The following is a 20,811-nucleotide window of genomic DNA, read 5'->3' as shown; positions in this document are numbered from 1 at the left end:
TTTTAATTTTTAATATGCTTAGTGTACACCAGAAATATTTACTAATGCACAGTGTACACAATAAAATATTAATACTAATATTTTTGAGGTTGTAGAGCATCTTATGTCTTAAATGTGTAATATATGCATGTATATATATAACAACAATAAAATGCCCAGCTTTAAAACGGTACGTGCCTAGCTTTAAAAATAAATATTTTTTCAAAAATCAAAAATATGTGTATATAGACTTATATATATACACACATATTCTGTATCCTTTTGACCCTTAAATTTCAGATTTATTTTTAATATATTTTTATCATAAATTGAACTCCTATTAAATTGTATAAATATGCTCCCTGTAACAAAGTCTAAAATAAAGACATAAATACCTAAGATCAAGTTAGAGAAGAAAAAAAAAAACAACCCCATTTAATCATTTACTCAAATAAATATTGTGGAGTATATTATTTGCTTTGTTTTGTTTTGCTTCACCTTCAAGGTCAAAATCATTTGCTATAGTAGAGAACCATTTTAAAAAGCGAGAAATGTTGCATAAGTCCACTGAGGAGGAGAAATGCTCTTACCATCAGGGTTGTAGTTATTAAGTGGTTATTGAATGCTCTGGTGTACAAGGCAAAGTGGATGCTTCAGATACAATGAGGTCCCTGCATTCTCTCAGCTCACTTATTAAGTCAGCCTGCCAAAAATACATTGACAGCACAAGTCAGTGTAGAATTTAGCTATTGAGAGCCAAGTGTGAAAATATACATATTTTCAAATGAACCAGCTCATTTGGAAATAGTGATTAAAGGTTGCTTAATGGCTTAATAAACATTAAGATGGATTTTTAAAATAGTCTATTAATCTCAAAAACAGTGAGAACCAATTGCTTTATTATGTGAATCTTGAATTTCAAAATAAAATTAAATTTCAATTTAAGAACAGAAAAGAAAAATTAATTAGCCTTATTGGCTTTTAAATCAATAAAAGTACTTGTTTAAGGATGTTTTAGTTTTGCCGTTAACCAATTTCTTTAGTATTTTGTCTGAATTCATATCTCATGTGCTAATATAGAGATGGACTCTATCTACACATCTAAACGTCTTTTTCTTCGCTTTTTGAGTAAGAGTGTTATTAACCCAAACAAATAAAGAACTCAGAGTCACATCATCTTTGATTTCAACAATGAGAAATATAAGAATACATTGAGCAAAGGCAACAAAAGCAAAAATAAACAAGTGGGACTACATCAAACTAAAAAGCTTCTGCACAGCAAAGGAAACCACCAACAAAATGAAAAGACAACCTACTGAATGGGAGAAGATGTTTGCAAATCATATATCTGATGAGGGGTTAATATCAAAAATATATAAAGAACTCATAAAACTCCAGAGCAAAAAAACAAATGATTTAAAAATGGGCAGAAGAACTGAATACACATTTTTCCAAAGAAGACATACGGATGGTCGACAAGTACATGAAAAGATGCTCAATGTCACTAATTATCAAGAAAATGCAAATCAAAACCACAATAAAATATTACCTCACACCTACTAGAATGGCTATTATCAAAAAGACAAGAAATAACAAATGTTGACAAGGATGTAGAGAAAAGGGAACTCCTGTGCACTGTTGGTGAAAATGTAAATTGGTACAGCAGCTAGGGAAAACAGTAGAGAAGTTCCTCAAAAAATTGAAAATAGAATTACCATATGATCTAGCAATTTCACTTCTGGGTATTTACCCAAGGAAAATGAAAACACTAACTCGAAAAGATATATGCACCTCCATGTTCACTGCAGCATTATTTACAATAGCTAAGTGTCCATCAATGGATGAATGGATAAAGAAACTGGTGTGTATATATACAATGGAATACTATTCAGCCATAAAAAAGAATGACATCTTGCCATTTGCGACAACAGGGATGAGCCTTATGCCAAGTGAAATAGGTCTGACAGAGAAAGACAAATACTGTATGATCTCATTTATATGTGGAATCTGAAAAAAGAAAAAAAAGGAGGTGAGGGGTGGATGGGAGGGCAAAATGGATGAAGGGGGTCACAAGATACAAACTTCCAGCTCTCAAATAACTAAGTCCTGAGGATATAGTGTACAGTATGGCGACTCTAGTTAATAATACTGTATTGCATATTTGAAAGTTGCTAAGAGAGTAAATCTTAAAAGTTCTCATCAAGAGAAAAAAAATTTGTTATTATGTGTGGTGATGGAGGTTAACTAAACTTATTGTGGTGATCATTTCACAATATATACAAATATCAAATCATTGTGTTGTACACCTGAAACTAATACAAGGTTTATGTCAATTATACCTCAATAAAAAAGAATATATTGATAAAAATATACTTGTTATGAGGGTTTTAATATAGCGGTTTTAGCTTGTCATAAAACAAAGTTAAATAAGGACACTGATAATTTGAATAATAGAAATAACAAAAGTAATTATGAAATGTATATTATCTTAAAAATTAAATTTACAGTTAGTTCTTATTTTCAAGTGCCCATCGGTTATTTATACAAATTAATAATACTTCACTGGGTCTCAGAGTAAATCTCAATAAATTAAAAATAGCAGACATCCTATAGGGTTATTTTCTGATCATAGTGCAGTTAAACTAGAAATTAACAGCAAAATGACAAAAATAATTCCAACCACTTCAAAATAAAGAAATTTCCTCCTAAACAAATATTGGGTTAAGGAGCAAATAAAATATATAAATAGCTGCTTAGAAAATAAGAGCATCTTCTGTCGAATGCTATGCTATAGGACTAAGCAGTCATTGAAAGTCTGATTATTAACCAGCATGATCAAGAGAGGATGAAAGAACACGACAAAGTTAATTTGAGAAATTAGAAAAAGAACGACAAAACAGAAGCAATACAAATAAAGAGAAATTAACGAATCATCAAAGTGACAGATGATATTAGTATAGCCGGTGGTTCTTGGGAAAAAAATCAATAAAACACACAAACTTTGGTGTGGTTGGCAGGCTCCTAAAATGACCCCAATGCCTCTCGCCCTTGTATAATCCTTACCCCATGAATGTGGTTGGAACCTGTGAATATGATGAGATATCAGTCCTGTGATTATATTGTTTATGGCAAAAGGGAGATTATCCTGGGTGAGCCTGACCTGATCAGCTGAACCCTCTAAGAGCAGAGAGTTTTTTCCCACTGGTCACATAAGAGGAACGGAGAGAGAGATGCTCTGGCTGGGCTGGAAGAAAGCAAACACCCATGTTGCAAAATATGGGGACTATGTGGCAAAGAATTGTGGTGGCTTACCAGGCTTCTTTTGCTGATTTTTGTTGATTTTGGAAGTTATTTAAACAAGATATGAATACTATTTTTTTAAAGTCTAATTTGTAATCACGTCCCATTCCTGAAAGGTGTTCAAACTCCTTCTGGATCCCAAACATTAAGCTGCTTCATTTTGAAAAATGATACATATTTACATTAAAATGTCACTGTAAACCTCTTGTTCTAGCATGGGTTCATTGTTTGCAGTTCTGGATCATGTCTTTAGCATGAGCCACACCTGTAATTTATCATCTATGATACTAGTTTAGGTTTTTTCCAAGAAGACAATGATTTTAAAGACTCTTATGAAGAAACCTGAATTTAGCATCCTTCCAGAAATTGTATCCCCAACCCCCCCTCTTTTTTTTTTACAATTATTCACACCTTATTTTTCAAGTTTCTTTTTCACATGTAAGTATATGTGTGGGGGATTTGCATTTATTAAGTTTAGGCAATGATTTCAATTTAGTTTTTTTTGTGTGAGGAAGATCAGCCCTGAGTTAACATCCATGCCAATCCTCCTCTTTTTTTGCTGAGGGAGACTAGCCCTAGGCTAACATCTGTGCCCATCTTCCTCCACTTTATACGGGACGCCGCCACAGCATGGCCTGACAAGTGGTGCCTTGGTGCGTGCCCAGGATACGAACCTGGGCTGCCAGCAGCAGAGCACGGGCACTTAACCGCTACGCCACAGGGCCAGCCCCTCAACTTAGTTTTTATGGATACAACAACTAACTTTCTTTTCAAACTCATTTTATCAAATTATGCAAGAGTAAATTATATAATTAATTTAAAATGGTACAAATTGATTTGAAAACAAACATATCTTATTCTGGGTAAGCATATAACTCACCTGGTGAAAGCAGAAATGCACAGCTGTCCTAGGGTGTAGCCAACCACTTGAGCAATTTCAGCACACCAAGGGCATCAATCACTGTGTTTCACAGAGAAAATGCTGAGCATTATTAATTTGGTAAGTCAATTAGAATGGAGGTGGGTTAGATAAAAAGCAATATGTGTCCAAAGAGTTATGCAGATAAAGGGCTGAAAGGGGTTTAGATGAGAGAGTAATTATTATTCTTCCACAATGATGGGCAAAAATAACCACTACAAGCAAAAGCTAGAGAACTTTGGAAGTTCACCTTGACTAAAGCATAGCTTTTGTGAAGGATAAATTTGGGAAAGTTGGTTGGAAAGCTGAGTTGGAGATAAAAGCTTCATTTGGTAGTAATATCTGAAACAGAGGTATTCATTCATTCACCAAACATTTATTGGGCAACTAGCCTAAATCAGGCTTTGTGGTCCACAGCAGTCTAGAATTACATGAGGTTAGAATGAGGGTGATAATTTTTATTTATAGTTTTCCGAAGGAGATGTGACAAGAGTGAACAGAGGGGCCGGCCCGGTGGCGCAAGCGGTTAAGTGCGCGCGCTCCGCTGCGGCGGCCCGGGGTTCGCTGGTTCAGATCCCGGGCGCGCACCGGCGCACTGCTTGGCAGGCCGTGCTGTGGCGGCGTCCCATATAAAATGGAGGAAGATGGGCACAGATGTTAGCCCAGGGCCGTCTTCCTCAGCAAAAAAAGAGGAGGATTAGCGGATGTTAGCACAGGGCTGATCTCCTCACAAAAAAAAAAAAAAAGAGTGAACAGAAAGTTTGTAGGAATTTGGAAGATGAGACTAAGGGAAGAAATATTTGAAAAGTAGAATTAAATAAATTTGACTTCTGATTACTGTCAATATTTGAAATGAATAAGAGTAAAAAAGAGATTTTGAGTCTGCGTGTTGAAAGAATGATGTTGCAAGCAACCAGCATCAGAAATTTGGTTAAAGGAGTAGGTTTAGGATAGAAAAAAAAAAGGTCATGACTTTAATTGAGAGCATGTTGAGTTCAAATGACATTAGGCACACTTCTACTTTCCTACAGTAGTTCAGGCAAACCACAGAGTATACTTATATTGCTTAAGAAGCGTTTAGAAGTTAATTTGTAAACATCTAGAGGATCACTTGTTCTTATCTGGGAACTTTCCAAGAAAAGATCTTCCATTGGAATACTGGGCATTTGATCATCTTATATGTCATATTAAAACTTCTAAAATGTTGATTGACACCCAACTGTATGCATTAAAGGGAAACTAAACTTAGAAGTATAGTTAGTAATAGGTAACATATTACAAAGTTGGGTTATAAAACAAGAATAGCTAATTTTAAAGAATGTTCCTAAGAATAAAGATATACTAGCAACAGCACTGTCATCTGGAGAAAGTCTGACCCAGTAAGACCTGGAGTAACTTTGTACATAAAAAAGGTAGCAATTTATTTTACCGTCATCCACACAAGACACATCAGAGGAGGATATTTAGGAAGCCAATCAGTAGGCATAAAATAAAATTAATTTTATGTTATTTTAGGTTCACATCTTTTTACCTTAGTACTCACAGTGCTGATTGGAAATCTGAAATCTGGGTGACTAATAATGGTATTTAGTAATGGATACAAAGTTTGATATGGAGCCTGATATTTGGCACTATGTGTGAAGAACTATGATAAGCAAAAGCTGGATTCGTTCAAAATTTTTAAAGACTTTGCAAGTAGTACTCTTTAAAAACTTCCCTGTGAGTTAAAGTAATACTACACCGAAGGGTTTTATTGTTGCTTGCAGTTAAGTTACTGTTATGACCTTTGCTTTATGACAAGTATATAATTAGTTTGGGAGAATTACTATAAACAAAAATTAAATAGAAGTCATATCTACAGCTACCAAAAAGTTAGCTTATTGCAGCTGATGAAATAATTTCCATGAAGATAATAAATATGTGTATCAAATAAAATTCTGTTATTGGTTTGTGGTATGAACATGTGTCTTTGTTTTTGTTTTTCGCTTCAAGATTGAATTGCAGATTCTCTTCGTCTTTTAGACTCATCTTGGTATTTTTTTCTATGGATTATTTTCACTTTTAAATTGACGGAAGAATTATAAGCGAGTGAATACACTGTTTCTTTTGTTTCAGAAACAGTATAGTTGCATAGAAGACAGAGCACCGGCTTTGGGCTCTGGAATAATTCTCTCAAATCTTAGCTTTCTCACTTACTAGTTATATGACGTTAGACAAGTTCCTTGACCTGTGTGAGCTAACTGAAACTAACCTGTGTTAGTTTCATCATCTGTAAAATGAGAACAATTATACTAATTTTCCCTCCCCACCCCCACCCTCCGCAACCTGAGGCTTCTCTAATTCATAGGACAGTGGTTTCCTTAGTATGTGTTTCTGATGGCCATTTGTAACTTCATAACACAGCAATCTGATTTTAAATTTACATTGTGAATTATGGTAACGGAGTTAACAAAGACTGTTTCCTTATTTTCTCTTCTTATTCAATCCCTCTTTTGCTCTAAACTTAAAATCTCTTCACTTCAAGGAAAATCCAAAATCAGTTCATAGTACTAATCATTTCTTGCTAAGCTATTTACTAGTTACCCAAACTAAAGTGATTTATGTGTTATGTCCATCTCACGCACAGAAACTTAATGAAAGCAGCAGCTCATCTGAAGGCAGCACTGTAGACATTGGCGCACCTGCGGAAGAACAGCCGGTAGTGGAACCTGAGGAAACCCTTGAACCTGAAGCATGTTTCACTGAAGGTAAACGACATGACCTTCATGTTGATCTTCCGTCTATAGAGTGCAGTTTTTTTAATTGTGGATCACCCAAAGTGGATCACTTGTAATAGAGTAGAGCTTTGTAGTAGATCTACTTCAGGTACCTCTAACATGCTAACAGAATTAAAATCTATTGTTATGTTTTGGTTGTCTCTGCCCATTATGTGTAAAGGATCATGAGCATGCAGAAAAAAATATTTTAATTGTCATCAAAACTATTGACTAATTTATAACTTTTTAAATAAAATGGTGATTTCACAGGTTGGCATCTTAAACACTAGTCAAAATGCTCATACACAGAATTTGCCTCAAAAATAACTTTATGACTATTAAAATTAAATGAGTTGCAAATGCTAAACTGTGTTTTTTAATGAAATCATCATTTTCCAATGCTTGTTGGATTAAACAGAAAATAAGCACTGCCCGATGCCCGATTCCTGCACAGTATCTAGTTGAGCCTCATACGATATGGACAATATGTCTAAGAGCTTTGTTTTCCCCATGACTAGTATTTCTCATGGTTAGATTTTCCTGGGAATTTGAATTTTGAAGTTATGAATATACTCTCTATTTAGTGATCTCTTCCTCATAGGTCTGGTATATATTATCTCCCTCTATTTCCTATATAAGTTACATACATCACTCAAAGTCCTTCTCAAAACGACTTTTATCTGACCATGGTGGAAAAGAGCTTCTTATTTGTCTGAACAGCTATAATAAATATATTCAGTTAATTTACCTGGTAACTAATCATATGAGAGCTCTTCTCCTTCTCCTTTGAACTATTACATGTATCTTTACTGTCTTTCTCCCTCCCTTCCTCACTTCCTTCCACACTTCCTTCCCCTTCCTTTCCTTTCTCCCAGCATACTTGACTTTTTGTTCTTTCTTTTTTTTTTTTTTTTTTTTTTTTTTGCCTTGAGGCAGGGTTCTGTGTTTAATTCTTTTCTTGAAAACCAGAATGTAAGGTTCTTGGGAGCAAGGTCCATGTTCTATACCTTTTCTTTTCTTTTTGTCTTTTTTTTTTGTATCCTCCATGGTGCTTACAAAGGTACTCAGATATCTGTTGATTTAATTCTGATGTTAGAGTGAGTGAAAGCAGTGTAAGGAAGACAATAACAAATCAAAGCCAGGCTGTGCAAATCACATTTTAGTGGAATAAATTAATTTTGAAAATTGCATAAACTTTTATAGGAGCACCACAATAAAACCTAAACAGTAACAAACCCAGCATTGTTGGGAGAAATCTACATTATTACTCTATATCCTCTTTAAAAGGGAAGTTTTCTGTTTATTAATTTCCATCTTGAAGTCCTTTTCTAGAGTGACTTCAGCAGAGGGCAGTAGGATGATATAGTACAAGGTGAAGCTACTTTACATTTATTTGTACTTTACAAAGTTCTTTCTCGGGCAATAACACTCAAGGCAGAAAAAGCAGGTGTCATTAACCAAGGAACCATTTTAAAAGGCTGAATAATTTTCACAACTTCACGTAGCTAATGAACGTGCTCTTACTACTCCAGGCTTGGAGAGTTATCCAAGCAAGATAGAGATGGCAATAGTAATGAGGAGGTGAATCAGGGAGAGGCTGAGCCTATTACTGAAGCAGCAGTTCTTTTATCTACTCCTGTTTGAACATTGTACTTGCAGGCTGTGTACAAAGATTCAAATGCTGTCAAATCAGTGTGGAAGAAGGGAGGGGAAAACAATGGTGGAACTTGAGAAGAACGTGTTTCCGAATAGTTGAACATAACTGGTTTGAGACCTTCATTGTTTTCATGATTCTCCTTAGTAGTGGTGCTCTGGTGAGTGAGTATTATGCAAAGTGCTTCAATACCAAGTTTTAGAATCATCTAATACTGATGACTTTTTAATCCTTTCTGTTGCATTGTCTTAGTATCCAACGCATTTTTAATTACCCCCCTTCGTATCGTCCAGACTATGGACTTAATGTATAACCATGCATTTCTGGATTCACTTTGACTATATGCACATACATTTCTAATAAGCTATTTATTAATTTTGGCTTATTATTAAGTAACCCAGAAAATTTGTCCCCCCAGTTTATTCATTAAGCCAAAGAATACAAATATTCAATTACTTAGATTTTAATAAGAAAATAAACATAGCAACTACAGAGTAGTTAATGAAAGTCCTGTGATTGGGAATATATAACCTGTAAGTTCTGATGAATTTTGTTTCTAATATTATTATCATCTCTTTATGGACAGTCTGTAAGTCCTTAGGGACCACTTCTCTGTCCCTTTTGAATTGTGTTCACTATTCTTATACTACTCAGGAAACAATGCATATTGGTAACAATAAACACTGGGCAGCATGCCTAAGTGATTCATTTAAGGATTGGTTTCTCATTATACAAAGATGTTCATTTCATCTGAATCAATTTATATTTATGTGAAAATCATTTACAAAAATATAAAGTATAACATATAGATAGCATTTTATAAAAACACTGATACAAATGGAATACTTAAGCCATAAGATAGATAGATAGATAGATAGATAGATAGATAGATAGATAGATAGACAGACAGACAGACAGACAGATAGATAAAGATGATGGAGCTTGCCTGATTGAAACACAATCACTTGAGTTTCTTTAACCTAAGTTTATAATTTGAACATAGGCCTATATTTTCCTGTATATTTCTCTGGCGAAGTATGTTTTGTCTACATGCCATTTTAGACAAGAAATAGTCTTTCACCATTGAAATGAATATGAGACTTAGATGTAAAATATCAAGAGAGATTCATATTAGAAGAATACATATTATACTCCAAATGAGAAGTAATTTTATCCAGCCATCATTGTGACACCGTTATCTCTGTTGAGAAATACAAACTATCAACAAAATGAAGGAGAAAAAAGGGGACAAATATACCCAACTATGTAGTAAAGCTGGGCAATGTAATGATCAATTACAATGTCTGAAAAATATAAGCCTTCACTTTTTATTTCTTCAACATCTTTTCTATGGCAAAACAGCCAACAGGAGCAAGCAAAAGAAACGAAACAAAAGAAATAACTTCAGGTTGGTGTAGCAGCATCAGGATATGATATCAAGAACTATTTTCTAAACATGTCAAGTTAATTCATTAGAATTATGCTTTTACTTCTTTCTTCTGGCTATAATCTCAATGGGGAGTATAACTTTTCCCCTGATCCATTAAAAGATCTTTGAGAGGAAAAACACCAGCAATAGTTACTGTTCCTCTGCCCTCCTATTCCAATGAAATGTCATATATATAGAAATATATATCAGAAAAAATAGCTTATATAGTATAATAGTTTTAGAAAACCAAAACGTATAACCTTTCTGTATAGGCATTTGAAGATATATATATTGATCAGCGAAAGACGATTAAGACAATGTTGGAATACGCTGACAAGGTTTTCACCTACATTTTCATTCTGGAAATGCTTCTGAAATGGGTGGCATATGGCTATCAAACATATTTCACCAATGCCTGGTGTTGGCTGGACTTCTTAATTGTTGATGTAAGTATCCTCCATATCTTTGTCTTCCATTCAAGGTAGTTTGTTTTATTAATATCCTAATTCCAAAATAGTGAATCTCTGACCACCATGTTGTGTTGACAGGATATGCTACTTAATACACACTAAACTAATTTACTGAATGGTACTGTAGTTTTTGTAAGAAATAGGCTAATTGAGTACTGATTTAGCGTTGGGGGGGTGAGATTTACGTTGGTTGTCTAGGATAAAAAACTGAAAAAAAAAATACATCAGCAGTTTGCAGGGAAAGTGGTGAAATAGGCTATATTGCTTAAATTACTTATATGGTGACTCAAACAGACTCAAGTTGGAATCCCAGCCCCACCACTGATGGGTTGTGCGCCACTGAGTAAGTTACTTGGCTCCTGACTCTGTAAAATGATGATATTAGTTTGTACGGTATTAAAGGCAATCAATAAACAGTGATAATGGTGGGAGCTACTGTCAATTTTTAAAAGTTCTCCTTGATCTACTCAAAGTTCTTAAAGGATAGGTTTAAAGACTAGATGATGTCCATTACAGGAAGTAAGATGTACAGAGTGTAGGGGAAAACGCTACATCATGCAGTTCAGGAGTTTCCCTAGAATGTAGCCTAGTTTAGCAGCAAGCCTGTGATGTACCGGACAGCCCACAGAAATTTGTGTATCCAATGATTAATACTTCATCAACCCTAAAACAAGTGACTGCCTTCGAGATTTGTTAAACATCATGTTTCATGTTATCAATTTGGCATAATTGCAGCTATAGAAGTGTGTACAAATTATCACAGGCTTCATAGGCAACAGTTTTACCCTCAAAGATAATAATCCAGCAGGATTATGCAGATTTCTTGTGGAAAGTATTTCTAGAGCTGAGTCATGCATACATCCTATCTCCTTAATTTTGAACAAAGGCAAAGCCAGAGCTATTTGAGAAGCTTAATAATGTTACTGTGAAACACGTGCATTGAGAGAAACCTCAAAAGAATAATTGCTTCATCATATCATAAAGAGAAAAAATTGCTAATATTGAGATTTCCTGCATTAGAAGTTGTATCATATTTCAACTCCTCATAATTTTTCACACTAGACTTGAAATCTAAATATAGTGTAACCCTTTTGAAACTGTCTGAGCTTTGCTTTTTTCTATTATACTTATTACATGCCTGAACTTTTTAGTGGAAGAATGATAATTTTACTTATTATTACAAGTTGGTTTTTAATAGCCGTTTCTGAAATATTTGAGGAAAATAATTCTTCTTTTTTTTTTTTGTGAGTAAGATCAGCCCTGAGCTAACATCCATGCCAATCCTCCTCTTTTTGCTGAGGAAGACCGGCCCTGAGCTAACATCTATTGCCAATCCTCCTCCTTTGTCTCCCCAAAGCCCCAATAGATAGTTGTATGTCATAGTTGCACATGCTTCTAGTTGCTGTATGTGGGACGCCGCCTCAGCATGGCCGGACAAGCGGTGCGTTGGTGTGCGCCTGGAATCCGAACCTGGGCAGCCAGTAGCGGAGCACGTGCACTTAACCACTAAGCCACGGGCCAGCCCCTGAGAAAAATAATTCTATAGAGAATTTTGTAGTTTTGCAATAATAGTACTTTTATTTTTCAATGTTCTATTTTAATTATTTCATAAGGATCAGTGCATTACTCTAAAAAAAGATGAAAGAAATTATAGTGCATCTCCAGTAATGTAAAAAGTGTATTAAATATAGGGCAACTAAATACACTTAAAAATGGAAAATTTTGCAAACATAGTGTCCATTGTATTTGGAACTGTCCAATACTAGCCACTTTAAAACCAAAGAAATTATAACTCTTATTTGGGTATGGAGTCTTGGTAAATTCTTTATTTAAAGAATTAGACATCTAATATTTTTATTTCTTAGTCAATGCATATTTCATACAAATGAAGTAAATTCATTGATTGATTTATTTGGTAAATATTTATTGATTGCCCAATTTGGGCCAGATACCATGGCAGAAGCTGTAAATTAGTATAGAAAAACTTGAGGAAGTTTCATGATGGAATTACTTTTGAGTTACATTATTTACACAGGAGTAAACTTTAGACAAGTGAAAACACAAGGTACTAGCAAGACAAAAAAAATCACCTTTGAAAAATCAACTTCGAAATTAATGTGATTTAACACATTGATTTCTGAGAGTATCAACTATGATCAGCTGAACATATCAACGCAGGATAGAGATTTGCTCTTCCTGATACGATAGCAGTTTTTGTATTTTATTACTAGCCAGAGGCAAAGCCCTAAATTCAGCAGAAACTTAATAAAATAAAGGAAGGATAACCAATGACATTTTCTTACACCTGGATTTCTTCCTTTTTTAAATTAATTTTTATTTAGTTTTTTTAAATTAAATAAATCATTTTAATAATAAATTAATAAATTATGTGACATTTAAAGATTTTTAACTAGCTTTTAACATTTTGAAACACTTTTTTGCATCAAACTGAAAATATTTCCTTAGAATTTTAAAGGGTTTACTGAAAATATGCCACCATTCATCTTCTGAATAATTATAAGCAAAAATTGTGTTTGTTGTATTACATAATAACTACAAATTGAATAACAGTGATTCTATTCATTTATTTGTTTTTTGGTGCAGGTCTCATTGGTCAGTTTAACAGCGAATGCCTTGGGTTACTCAGAACTTGGCGCCATCAAATCTCTCAGGACGCTAAGAGCTCTGAGACCTCTAAGAGCCTTATCACGATTTGAAGGGATGAGGGTAAGGAAAATGAAAGAACCCAAAGTATTGCGTATAGCCGAAATCAAATTAAACTAAATTTTTTTTAAAAACATGCATGCAAAAGGAATGGCAAATCCTTGCAAAATTGCTACTTTATCTTTATATCTGTTGCATATTTACTTCTAGGTGATATGCAAGAGAACTTAGGCCTCTCTTGAAATGATATAATATCATTTATCTGCTGTGCTCATTAAAATGACTTTATTTCCTAATCCATCTTGGGAGTTTCCTTACAAACCTGTATACAAAAAAGCAGATGCACTGTTAAAGTGCTCTGTGTAAAGATATGATAATTGACTAAAGTGAATTCTACATCATGTGCTTCTCGTTTGTGATGATCTAAACTGTACTTAACAAGTTTTCATAATATGACTCACATATGTGCCTAAGTATAAGCATAAAGGAAAAAATTAAAAATTGTCAAAATTTTGTCTGTATGGTGCCAAAGTTTGCATTATTTGAAGATATTCAAGGGCAGATTTTAAATATTGACTGAATTTTGAACTTTTTTAAAAAGTTGTGTTAAATATAGCCTCAATTTGTAACTGCATTAATCTTCTTAGTTTATATTGTTAATACTAACTTAAAGATTATATATAAATCCACACAATTTTTCATGACAATGAAGTAAAACATTTATAACATAATAAATGGAAAATATAATTTTGACTCATTAGGGTAGATGATTCATAAATTAACCATAACTTAAATCTCATTTATCAGAGGCGAACAAAGTTTTATATTACTTCTTTTAAGGAAATATTAAACCTATGCTTCATAACAGATTAGAAATTTTGCCATTATTGACGTGTTATTTTCCATGCCTTTTTTCAAAACATGAAACACTAATATATAAGATGTATAACACAAAAAATTAGTTCTGTTTTTTAAAAAATTAAATTTTCTTTTACCAAAACAAAGCTGCTGAATTAAGCATGATTCCAATAGGAAAACATTGCTCTTTTGCTGCCTAAGGTTTAGTTGTGTTTATACAAATTAAGCTTTACTATAGACCTTCATTTCATTTTCTAGGTTGTTGATAGCGTTATGTGTTCTTTCTAAAATAAAATTTATTATAAATGTCATTTTTTAAGAATATAAGACTTGTCTTCAATTTGTCTAACATATATAAAAAATTTTTCCTCATTAGAAACCATTTAACGCAATATAATACAATTTTATTTCATTCCTCACAGAGATCCTCACATTTTTACTAAAATGTTATCGGAAATTCTCTCCAGAGTATGTGAAAATTAAGTTTATTTTCCACTTAAAATATCACTTTCTTTTGTTTCAGACTGGCAGTGTCAGTTCTGGAGAAAAATATTGTTTTTATATATTCTACTTGAAAACATATCGCCTGAATCAAAGTAATACATTTTAAAAGTCTTCTGAAATCTGAACAGTGTTAAGCATTTGAAGTTGTTAGAAACATTTCAAATTTGACCTTTTGAAAGTTTATTAAATTGATGAGTCAAATGGCCAGATATTTTCACATTTAACACTTTATTTCCATAACAATGTTGGTCCTGTGGGTCTACCTTTAATTTCTACAGAACTAACCTTATCTATAATTATTGATCAATAGTTTTCATATTATATGGAGAGGTTAACTTTTGGAATTTGGAATTTCAAAAACATAAACTCCTTATAGATGCCAATAGGAGATGAATTAATTATTTAAATTATCAGATTTAGGAATATGGTTCCTTGCCTTGTAATGACAGCATATACACAAACCTAAAATGGCTGATCATTTCAACATGTATTTGGCATTGTAGAGACAAAATGACCTGACTAATGGTTCTATTTTTTGTATTTCTAGTGTTTGGATTTTTTGACTTTGTAAAAAATGTAATCATGGATGATGGTGAGGATGAAGTATATAATAATGATGATTATAATTGGGAAGTGAGAATTGAATATATTCAGAAACTCTCATTTTATTCTTTTCCCTAGCAGCATAAAATCACAATAGCTGTGTCAAAGCGTAAATCAGGGACTCATTTTATTTTTGTTGTTTTATCACTTTTTCAAAGCATGTGCTTTTATGCAACATGACCAAATAAAGCATGTTTTACTGTGCTTGATAAGAAGTTAGAAAGTAATAAATAAATTATCATCACGTTGCATTTTATGTTTTGCATGTTTTATGCACATTTCTGGCTGACAGCTTTTAAACATTTATTGTATTTCAAATTTCCAGTCCAAATTTTTCAACTTGTAAAATTGAACTGAGTGAATTGACGTCATGAATATCTAGAGTAAAATAAAATTTGTATGTAAATTTGTATTTTTAATTTCGTAATCTGGGAAATCTTAAATACTTTCTTTTTCAAAAGAACTCAAGTCTTGATTGATAGGGAAACAGACAGAGAACATCATATACAAAAGTAACACCAAATGTTCTGTCATATCAGATTTCTAACTAATAACAAACTATATATTTCTATTTTATATAGGATAATCTTGCTCCAACTTGGATGGGGTGGAGCGCTGGTTCCTCCCCTCAGCCCTTTATTATGGGTACTGTATTACCCCTTTTGCTACCTTTCATCCTTTCACTGTGACTTTGTGTAGTGGGATGAGGGAGGGATTGGGAAGGGTACTATTGCACCACAGCAGGGAAAATACAGTATTTATAGTCTAATCCCCTATTTTCAATTGTCTTAAATTTTCTTTTGAGAAAAATACCTATGTGAATTCACTCTCTATGGATTTGAACCCCAAGTGTTGATATCTTTACTAAGTTTCACTGAATATGATTTAGTTATGTGTATATTGAGTTATCCATTTATGGGCAGATTATCTGATTGGTGAGGGTGGGGGACCCCGTTTAGAATGACTGCGTGAAAATTTTAACTTGTCAAGTTGATGATGCTGTTTGAGGCATAAAACCCTTGCCATTTTCTACATTGCTCTGGGTCCTGACAGTTACCATGGAGACACCAGCAGTTGATCTGTTGCCTTGTCAAAATGTGTGAGCAGGTCCTAGGGTGCAGTATTCCAGGTTTCATAAGACTGGTATTGATTGTGTAATCATTCTCATTTTTCATTAAGTATAAGTTTATAGGGGTTATTTTTGAAATGTAACAAGGCAAAAATATATTGAGTTGAGTAAGCACTCATGATTTGTGTTCTAAATGGAAAAAAGTTAATATAAAAGGATCCACTTATTTGAATTACACAGACTAGAACACTCACCTAGAAATAAAACAAAAACATTTTGTCTTGTGTATTAAGATAGAATTTAATGCATAAAGTCACTTCTTAGAATAAGTCCCTCCCAACTAACTTAGAAGATATCACAGTGAAAACATAAATAAAAATAAAACTACATTTTGTTTATTTTTGAAGTTTAGGAATAATGTGCAAGAGGAAAGATTTTATTTTTGAGGGAGAGAAAAAGTTGGAATTTTTTTTACATAATTGATGTATCTTTCAAAAATAATCACCTTAATTAAACCCCACAATACAAATGTAGTCATTAGATTAAAAACAGATTCTATTATTCTTCTTCATACTTAAAAATGTGTGATTTCTACTTTGCCTACTTTTGATTGTTATCCATGGAGTTTTTCTGTATTTTGATTAGAGAAGCTTTAGAATCCATGAGTAGTATGGATTTGAAGTTCCATGACAATTCGTTCAGGCAAGAAGACATTTCTGCATGTATCAAAATTCCTAGCATTAATTTGCATATTTACTTGTCAATCTTCATTTTGTGTTGATTTAATCAAAATGCAGATAATGAACCAGAGACAGAAAGAGTTTCTATAAGGATGGGTTGTGCTACAATAGAGAAATTCTCTTTGATAATGTTTTGTAAAGTATTTGTGAGAAGACGCAACCTCTAGTATTAATTTATTAAGATAGTTCCTTTCTTAGACATCTCCTTTTATGAGTTCTGAAACCTCAATCTGTTCTTTCCAATTTATTCAGGCCAGTTCTGCCTAGTGCTTTCACCACACCAGAACCAATTATTGCAGTTCCCTAGAGCCTGAAAAGAGTTAACACACCTCTCTCAGGGCTGAACCAAGGAATGGCTTGGGGCTCTTGGGAAAAGATAATCCTTTCTCTGATGCTTCATTGCCTAACAATGATGTTTTAAATATGAATGGAACTTTGTATAGTAAATTCCCCAGTGCTATGCAGAATGTTTTCTAAGATATAGTTTTTTTATCTTCATAAAAATTAACTTTTTCTCTGGGCCAAATGTATGCCAACATTGCAAATCATATTCTAAAAGGCACTGCTTCAGAGGGCTTTCTTGTATCATGAATTCCAGAGTTAATTTTAACGCAAAACTCATCCCCAGTTTCAAAGTAAACTTCTCAGACTTATTAGCTAACCCCAAATTTTTTGTTGTTCCCAGCTCTTTATTCTCATCCCATAACCAGAAATAACATTTAAAAATTATGCTTTGATCAATAAATGCTAAGCTAATCTTTACCTCATTCATTCATTCAACCAACCATTTTTGTATTCCTATATTCAAGGCACTTGAGGCCTTGGAGAATTAACAAATATATTTTGGCATGTTAAATATAAAAAAGAAAAAGCCTATGATCTGTCAGGATTACAGGAATGCAATTAACTCTAATACAGAGCAATATAGAGGGAGCAACTCTAGGAAGAATGAGGTAGAGGAGCATCTAGTGCTCCTTCTCCTCTACCTTCTGAACTTACCCTATCTTAGCCTCATTTTTCTCATTTCCCAAATAAGAATACAATACTAAATGATCTCTACAGTCCTGTCCAGCTCTAGAATTCTGATTCTTGAATTCAAAAGAGGAAACACTCATCTTTATTTTGGAGGCTAAAGTGGGAGGTGAAGTTAGGTTCCATGAAAGAAGTGCTGCTTGAACCAAAGCTTGTGAGAAGAAAGAGGATTTCAGAAAGGAGGATATTGGACAAGGAATTTCAAAAGAAATGGCATCTCAATTCTCTGATAATTATATTAGCATATGGTAATTACATTAGTGGAGTTGGCTGGAAGAGTAGTGGCTAGGGAAGTTGAAACTAGAAATGTAGATTGTGGAGTGATTTGAATATCAAGATAAGGAAAATATTTGATAATCAGTGGGAAGCCATTAAATAACTTTAAAGTGAGACTTGGGGAAGATTAATTCATCTTACATTGATCAAAGGAAGGACAAAGTTAGAAGACTCTAACCATCATGCAAGTATGAACTAACAGAGGCCAGAACTAAGATGGCAACAGTGAAAATGCAAAAGTGGAAAATGGAAAAAATGTGAGAAAGATTTTGAAGAAAGAAGTCTAAGAGCTACAGATTGATGTGAAAAGAAATTCAAGAAATAGGTATAGATAATCAGTGTTCTGCTCATGCTCTAAATTGGCTCTTGTAGGTAAAAATATGCACTTTAACATGGACTCTGTGTATACACAATAGAGATAGCTTTTTTATATGGATAGTAGGCACCAAATATTGAGAAAAGAAGGGAAATAACTTGATTTCAGCTTTCGAATTTTGAATCCAAGAGAAATCTAAGTGTATCCACACATTTAAAATGAAGTATAAAATAAGGACTTATTCAATCAATTGTAGTAATGCAGACAGCCAAATGAGATGAGGTAAGGTGCCATGTATCAGCTTGGTAGGCTGCATAGACCACATGTTCAGGATCTGCCTGGATAACACAACCGACTTCATTTTTCCATGCTCATTCTCCCACCTTTGCTATTAGTGGTTTTATTCTTTTCCTTTGGCCCACTTATGACGCTGTCTTGTAATCCTAGAAGGCCTAGCATTTTTCACAGACTTTAAACAAGGCTCAGAAGCATAAGGAATTGGCTGATGGGTTTGTTTTTTCAGACAGGCAGTCAAAAAACTTTGTTCTAAAAATACACTGGCATCAAATGGCAGATGGAAGATATTTTGATGGTGGTTGTTTACTTTGGATCAGATTGACAAGAATAATAGAGGTACACGGGTAGAATTAACTTAGCTATTAATGTTCAAGTCTGAGGCATCATTTGCCACTTAGGAGCATTGTAGGGCCTGTCTTTTATATTCCATCTTAGCTACTCATGTGCAGCTCCAATGGGAACTGTGGAGGAGAGAGCAAGAACAGCCATCCCTGCAGTGTTGCCAAATATGAAAACTCAGATTTTTAATTTGTGATCCAGAAATAAAGAAAAGAGGGGAAAAAACATGCTTCCATAGAAAAAGAGTAGATAATTATTTGCACAAAACTTGATATAATCACATCAGATTTGGGAACTATGTATGGCATCCTTCCTTTTCTTATTTTCCTAGGAAACTGATTTCTGTTATGTTTCATTTAAAGTAAGTTTATCGAATTAAACTCAGTAAATGAAACAACTGACATGACTGGAGCTTGAAATAAACGATGTGATGATCTAATGAAATACATAATGCTAAATTGTCTTGCTTTTTATGCAAAAATTATTATTAGTCATAGCAATGCATGAATAATTAAGGACAAAATTATATTAGGTATTTAATAATATTTTTATATTTATACATCTGAATTTTTAATTTATTAAAGTATATTGGTCAAATCAACTCATGTCCAAATATTTTAGTTTTGTTCTTTAATATATTGCCTTTTTAAAATGAGTTAATCTTCTGTATTAGGATTTCCTTCCTCGCTTTTTTCTAATAAACAACAAATTTTCTGAATTCATCTGGCAGCAAATTCCTCTGGGTTTGCTTTTACTTTAATCTTTTAGTACTTCGTCCTCTTTTTTTAAACTTCTTTTTGTTTCTTTGTTATGGTGTCTATATTTGTTTCCCTAAATGTACTGCTTAAGAAAGAATGGATTGCGTTTTAAGATTTTTTTCTTACTTTGCTTTTAAATATCCTAGGAGAGCCTCAATGATAAAAAAATTAGAAAGACTAAAGATTACTAGGGGATTGTCTTTTCTTTTTTTAACCAACAAGAATTCTGACTTTGCTTTTTTTCCATTTGTGTATTAGGTGGTTGTGAATGCCCTTTTAGGAGCAATTCCATCCATCATGAATGTGCTTCTGGTTTGTCTTATATTCTGGCTAATTTTCAGCATCATGGGTGTAAATTTGTTTGCTGGCAAATTCTACCACTGTATTAACACCACAACTGGTGACAGGTTTGACATCAGCGAAGTGAATAATCATTCTGATTGCCTACAACTAATAGAAAGAAATGAGACTGCCCGATGGAAAAATGTGAAAGTAAACTTCGATAATGTAGGATTCGGGTATCTCTCTTTGCTTCAAGTTGTAAGTAAATATTCTTTTCTCTGAAATTTCTTTGTTGTTTGGAATAATAACAAAGTAATGACATACATCTAAGTTACCAAGAAGAAAGTTTAGTTATTAAGAAGAAAGTTTATAACATATTTCTTTTATTCTAATTTTGATTTATTAATACAAATTTATGAGCCCAGATGGGTGGAAGTGTCAGTGTATTTAAGCAGTGCAGACATAGTCGATAGTGGCAAGGTATTTCAGTTCTTTTCAAAGGTCTTTTTCTCTTTCTTCCCATATTGTTCTCTCTTCCCATATGAACAAGTTGGTTAATAAATCAA

The 20,811-nt window shown here is 33.4% G+C and overlaps 1 protein-coding gene across 7 annotated transcripts in view; it reads left to right on the top strand.

The window, feature by feature from the left end:
* SCN1A (sodium voltage-gated channel alpha subunit 1) overlaps positions 1–20,811 on the top strand; it is an 80,727-nt gene that overhangs the window by 48,648 nt on the left and 11,268 nt on the right. For all 7 annotated transcript variants that reach the window (XM_058548625.1, XM_058548622.1, XM_058548627.1 and 4 more), the window contains exons 17-21: positions 6,825–6,945; positions 8,614–8,768; positions 10,310–10,483; positions 13,112–13,234; positions 20,222–20,503. In XM_058548625.1, coding sequence (XP_058404608.1) covers positions 6,825–6,945; positions 8,614–8,768; positions 10,310–10,483; positions 13,112–13,234; positions 20,222–20,503 — 855 coding nt within the window. The remainder of the gene's footprint in view (positions 1–6,824; positions 6,946–8,613; positions 8,769–10,309; positions 10,484–13,111; positions 13,235–20,221; positions 20,504–20,811) is intronic.

The sequence above is a fragment of the Diceros bicornis genome, chromosome 10 (genome assembly GCF_020826845.1).
Source record: "Diceros bicornis minor isolate mBicDic1 chromosome 10, mDicBic1.mat.cur, whole genome shotgun sequence".
In the NCBI taxonomy this organism is placed as follows: domain Eukaryota; kingdom Metazoa; phylum Chordata; class Mammalia; order Perissodactyla; family Rhinocerotidae; genus Diceros; species Diceros bicornis.
The sequence above is the reverse complement of the archived record's forward strand: the minus strand, read 5'-3'. Positions and strand labels throughout refer to the sequence as shown.